Source organism: Poecilia reticulata, linkage group LG2, assembly GCF_000633615.1.
Source record: "Poecilia reticulata strain Guanapo linkage group LG2, Guppy_female_1.0+MT, whole genome shotgun sequence".
Classification (NCBI taxonomy): Eukaryota; Metazoa; Chordata; class Actinopteri; order Cyprinodontiformes; family Poeciliidae; genus Poecilia; species Poecilia reticulata.
The window spans coordinates 34,943,851-34,950,307 of NC_024332.1; the positions used below are offsets into that span (position 1 = coordinate 34,943,851).

Here is a 6,457-nt window from a genome sequence, read left to right on the forward strand (position 1 = left end):
ATACATTTATTTATTGCAGTTTCTACCACAAACGTTGACATCCTTTAACTGCTACAAAAAAATCAGATTTTGTTTTATTAAAAGTGATTTGATCAGTATAAGGGAGAGTACGCTCAGTCTTTGCCATTTGATAACGCTTTTCCACACTCCAGAGGGAAACTGGTATTCACAGTTTCCCTCTTGTGGCATAGTCAATATTTATATTGACTATGCCACAAGATTTCTGAAATACCTTCATGTTTAACCACACTATCACATATTTATTCACATGCTGCAACAATCCTGTAACCAGTTTCAAATCCTTTTTCATGCAGTGTGCTGGAGCACTACCATATTAGTGCAAAACCATGAAGATTTATGTCTTTTTTTGAATTTATTTATTTTTTATAAAATGTAAATTAAATAATGTTTAGTCGAGGTAGCTAAGTCTTTATCTTTACAGGCCTGCACAAACTTCAATGACAGTGGAGCGTGTGTTACACAGTGCCCTCAGCCATTTGTCTACAATCCCACCACGTTCCAACTTGAACACAACCCGAGGGCAAAGTACACCTACGGAGCCTTCTGTGTCAAGAAGTGCCCACGTAAGTTCCCCCACCTGAGTATGCAAATGGATGTCTGCTGTGCCTTGCAAACTTATTCAWACAATTGAAAACCTCAATGTATTAATTGGGATTTGATCTGGTTGACCAAGTAGTGTGTTAACAGTTCGAAAAATAATATAAAACTTWGCAAGTAAACATTCTAATATGTGGCCTGTATTTGTAACCTCCTTCCCTTTAGTACCCCAAAATAAAACTTGGTGCAAACAAAATCTCCCTGATCAATTAATTAGAATCTTCTTTACTTTCAATTTAAATTCAGCTGTTTTGTGAAAGAATCACATTTTTGATAGAGGAAACTGGTGAACAAAGAACATTACAAAAACAAGAAAAAGAAACACATTATACTGGACAGAGATAAACTTCGGTAACTACAGACATTAAGAGAACTAAAGGGCTCCAAGTTTACCACAACAAATATTTCCACCCTAACTTGATAGGTGTGAAAAGAAAGCATACTTCAGAGTCTTGGGTCTCCATCAAAACTGGAGAGATCTATATCTCAAAGAAAAGACTGTTTGCAAGATAACTATTAATTATGCACTTCACAATTCTGGCCTCCATGAAATAGTTTCAAGATGACAGCCATGATCTAATAAGAGGCAAAAATAAGTCATTGAGTACAAATACAGGCAACACATTATCACTGAAAAAAGAAATCCTTTTATAATCACTCTGTGTGGTTTTTGCAATCAACATGGTACTGCTACTAATCAATGTCCTTTTTTAAAACTATATAAAACAATGTCTTATTCTTAACCAAGAAGCTGTCTTGTTCTGAAATTGTTGTAAATGATGTTGAAAAATCCATGAGTGGTAATAATTCTTTTTCATTTGTATCATTATGACATCACCTCGTAGTGTTTTCATTGTGTACACCAGCATACGCAGSCCTGGTAGCCATTGTCCACCTACTGAKCCCACACTTATTTGTAAGCAACTAGCAGTGCTCACAGCATGAGTRAAAATGCCAGCCAGCAGGTGTGGAATGTGACTTAGTGCAARCGTAGAACGTGTTTTGGCACAAATAAAAATGTATATTATTTCTAATTGTTAAAATATTTAGAGCAATAAAAACATGCCTGATTGTTACATTTTATTTTCTTATATAAAAACAAGATTATAATTTTTGCTTAATTTCCCTATGGGATCAATAAAGACATTTTGAATCTGAATTGTTATTGTTGTTGTTGCTGTTCATGTTGCTTGCGAACCACAACCCACTGAGAGATGAGAGCAGAGTCTGTTGGGTGTGGAAATAGAAAATTTACTTCAATGTTTACTTTCAAAAATATACTCTAAAATGAAAAGTGTTGAGATCAAAAGTCCCTAAAATCTTGTTTTACAAAACAACATGGTTATATAAAATAATTTTATCAGTATTTGTTCTGTGAGCTTCAACAGAACTTGAGGTATTAATTGACAAAAACTCTTGTATTTATTTGCTGTTTTTTTAAAGGGATTCACCTTAAAAAATGGAAATAATAMCATTTGAACAACTGTTCTGCCTTTTGATGTTTTGTTTTTTCACATTCCTGAAGGTTCATTTTTTCATTCCTGGAAAAAGCAAACCAAAGTGACTTTTCTGCACTGTGATTACCTAGACTCCTCTACCACTTATTTTACCATGTGTTCTTGTGTGACAAACGGMAGCCATTTGTATTTGACATTTACAGTGACTTTTTTTTTTTTCCCAGATAACTTTGTGGTGGACCACAGCTCCTGTGTGAGAGCATGCCCTAGTAACAAGATGGAGGTGGAGGAGAACCGCATTAAGATGTGCATCCCTTGCACGGATATCTGCCCAAAAGGTAAAAAAAAAGAAATGGCCAAAGTTGTAATCATTACAGATAGAGGTAAGTATGAATCATCTCTCATGTCTCTATTTATTTAGCAATTTCTCAACTTAAAAACAAACACATTTTCTAAGAGACATTATTAAGGCAAAGGAAATGTACATTTCAATTGTTTATTGAAATGTACATGTAATGTTGTATATATTAATTTTTTCAATCACTATTGCATTTCAAATTTCCTATGTTTCTACATAGGAACTCTGTTGGAACTTTGACATGTTTCTACATAGGAACTCTGTTGGAACTTGGTTTCAAAATTCACATTATTAAACTTAAAATCTATATTATTGTTTCTGTTTACATAAGTAATAAAATAATCAATTGAATGAAACTTGTTTTTTCTCTCTTGGTTGTGTAGCATGTGATGGAATAGGCACAGCCAGCCTCCAGACAGCTCAGACAGTGGACTCAAGCAACATTGACAACTTTGTCAACTGCACCAAAATCAATGGCAACCTGGTGTTCCTTATTACTGGGATTAAAGGGTGAGGTGATTCAGCCTATTAAAACAATATTTAGAGTCGTTAAAAGTCCCAGATGCACCATTTGGTGCTGAAGTTCATCTTTAAAATGGTGATGGTGGTTGTAGAAAATTGAAAAAATTATCCCACTCCAACCCACCCACATCACTTCTACCAACACAGTGAACATTATGTGGAAACAATTACACATCAGTTGTTTGTCGACAAGCATTGAACTGCCAATGTCTAAAAAAAAGTAACAAATCTAAAATAGTCTCTAACTCTTTTATGAAACGCTTATAACAATTAACCAGAAGAACTGAGAAACTTGTCATGCTGGCTTCTAACTAATGGTAAAGAATAATATTAGGGTGTATAAATCAACAAACTATCTATTTCTAAACAGGGGTGAAAGTAGTTTTAAATTCTTGGGGGTACTATGACATATATATTATCTTCTTTGTGTGCTTTGGAGTTTCTGTGCTGATTAAATTTTTGCGAAGTGATAACAGCTGGGTAGCTCTTGAATTGCTACAAAATAAAGCTGTATTTCCTCCTTCAGCCCACTGGCTGCAATGTTGACACCTTGAGATGCCATGAGACCTAAATTCTGACCATCATGGCATGGAGTGCATCCCACTTTCCCATGTCTGGCATATAACCATTCATCTTAGCTTTTAAACTGGTTATATTGATCCTGTGTCCAGACAGAGGGATAATCAGTAGCCTAGCATCATGACCTGTTTGTTCTGAAGATCTTTCAGCTTCCACTTCTCTTCCTAACATGGCACCTCCTCACCCTGAATCTCATACTGACAGGAGGAACCACAGAGCTCTGCTAGGTTAAAGCTCATCTTCTGAAGTTGGGATAGTTTTCTTCCTACAGGTTCCAGAGGAATCACCTCAAACCTGATGTTGGACTGGATTTTATTTCAATGTCATTTGTGAATGTTAGAGCCTCATTTTCAACAGTGGAGCTATAAAGGTCGAAAAAGGTTATTATTAAGTCTAATCAACATCAATATTCCCAGTAAATAAGAGGCAAAAAAATAATAAAAAATTGTTTGATAAAGAAAAGGCCTCTCAGACTCTGAGCCTGACAGCACCAAACCATTTTTTTATTTTAGACAATTAATTTAATTTTACATAATTATCGCGGTAGAAGCCATTTGTTTGTTAAATACTTAATGAAACTTATTTACCGTGTTTGATGTATGTTGTAAATGACGTATACTCACACAGAACAAGGTAAATAGTCCAAGTTTGTTGTTTATTGAATGTTGAGAAATTACAGCGGTTGTGATGCACCAAGGCAAAGGTAAACAAAGGTAAAACAACCTAAAAAGGTGATCAACTCTAAACCACTCGCACCTTTTTATTCTCCGTCTCACTTTGTCATTTAAACACACCTGTTGCCGTGGCAACCTCTTGCGCTCCACAAGCCGACCAGAGACTATGTTAAAAACATAACATTCAGTCCGTTACGATATTAGATTTGCAGGCTTGATATTTATTTTGCGATCATTAATAAACCTTCCTCTGAACATAACGGAGGTTGATTAGTTAATTTTAAACTCCTGCTCTCCTAGATATTTTGGTAATGGAACCGAAACGCACAGAATTGCGCAACACCTTGTTGAGATTATTATTGTTGTTGGGTCATTAATTTGAGCACGTTTTGTTGATTTATTTATTTTTTGTTGTTCTTTAATAAAGTTATGAACGTTTTAAGTGAGTCAGATGAAGACGTGCTGGTCTCTGCGTCCTGGCGGCGTTCAGTTTGTCTCCTAATCCCGAGATTGACTCAAAACCTTCTGCAATTGACCTATTGCACACGCGGCTCTAGCAAAGTACGAACTGTTCAGAAACAATATGAAATCGGAAAATCGGTTATTCATTCACTGATTAAGTCGTATTTTAGATTGTTCTTGAAAAACTAATCAGACATGACTGATTAGTGGGTGCACTCACAGCTGCACAGTGAACCCGTTAATTTTTTTACAGCCGCTCCCCTCTCTTGCAGGTACTGTGTACCCCCACTAAATATTTTAGGGGTACGCAGTACCCTGCCGTACCCCCTTACTTTCACCTCTGCTTCTAAAGGAAAAGAAACAAATATTTCTATTTTCACTCTCCATATTATTTCCACCCAACTGGGTTTGCCACCAAGTTTCACTGCAGTGTTGATGCAAGTGCAGAGGACTTTACCTTTTWTTTATCTGACTTTGCTCTAAATATTTCAAATCTGACTGTGCAAGCAATCCACCTTCTGTATAGTTGTCAAAATCTGGTGGTGAACACGAGTTTAAGTAAACAATTATTTTATTTCGAACATGATAGAAGCATAAAATCACACACGAACATGTGTGTCATTTTTGTACCACAATAAATTGAGGTACTAATTTCTTCTTTGTTTTGTCTTTTCCTATTCTGTTTTTTTTTTAACATTTTAATATATAATTGTCTCTCATAGGGATGTCTATCACAACATTGGACCTTTAGATCCAGAAAAACTCAATGTGTTCCGGACTGTTCGGGAAATTACAGGTTAGTACATATCCATTGCCGTATAATGATATGCCAACTTCATCACTCTCATGTTATTCTTTTAACCTTACCATTTATGGCATTTTTAGGATGTATGCAGTTCAGCTGGGTTTGTGTGTATGTGTTTGTTTGCTCAAGTCAACCCTCTCCCTTCTCTCGAGACTGTCCACCCCAAGGACAGACAATGCAGCATAAGATGAATATTATATGAGACTTTCAATCTCTTCTGTCTCTCCTCCGCTTCTCCCTTGGGGGCTCTCTAGCCTTGAGTCCCTCAGTCCCTACTCTCCCTTCACGCACTATGAAGAAAAGATCCAGAACATGCGGTGTGCATCGGTAATTGTCCAGCTCTCCTGTGCCGCTGCCACTTTTGAGCTTTGTGTTTGTTGTCATTTTTCCAGCCCAGACATGCAGCAGTGCCAGCAGAACATTACAGCCTGTATCTGTGATGTCACCTTCCCTCCTAAAATAAAAACACATATGTGGCAACAGATCTCATATATTCCTAGTAATGTTTTTCATCTATCATATAAGTGCATAATAGGAGTAGCTCAATGAAATAAATCTCAAGCACTTAATATGTAGACCAGGAAATTAAGTGACAGGGTGACAATAAGTCGGATGTTAAACTTGGTTCTTAAGGAGTCTGGGTTGTTGAGGGTTAAGCTTGAAAGTACACTCAATGTGCATTTCTTATGAAGATTACACAAAGTCTAGCACGAGAACAGAATGGCTTGGAAATGTTTTATATTATGATTGTGTCACTTGAAAATGAGACTAAATATATTGGAACATCTTTTCACACTGATTTAAATTGACAGTATACAGATAAAAAACTGCCCCTTTGCTTTGAATTTGACATTTTTGATGTAGAGCATTTTAACATTTTGCAAAATAATAATTTGTCTCAGGAGGGGGAAGCAGTGCAGCACCAACACTGTTTATAGTGGGGATGGTGCGCTGCTGACCTCAACTCGGGACGTTGTGGGCC

At 36.4% G+C, this 6,457-nt stretch overlaps 1 protein-coding gene across 1 annotated transcript in view; it reads left to right on the top strand.

The window, feature by feature from the left end:
- erbb4b (erb-b2 receptor tyrosine kinase 4b) overlaps positions 1 to 6,457 on the top strand; it is a 318,305-nt gene that overhangs the window by 230,747 nt on the left and 81,101 nt on the right. Inside the window, exons 8-10 of the mRNA XM_008403838.2 lie at positions 2,300 to 2,413; positions 2,817 to 2,943; positions 5,393 to 5,466. Coding sequence (XP_008402060.1) covers positions 2,300 to 2,413; positions 2,817 to 2,943; positions 5,393 to 5,466 — 315 coding nt within the window. The remainder of the gene's footprint in view (positions 1 to 2,299; positions 2,414 to 2,816; positions 2,944 to 5,392; positions 5,467 to 6,457) is intronic.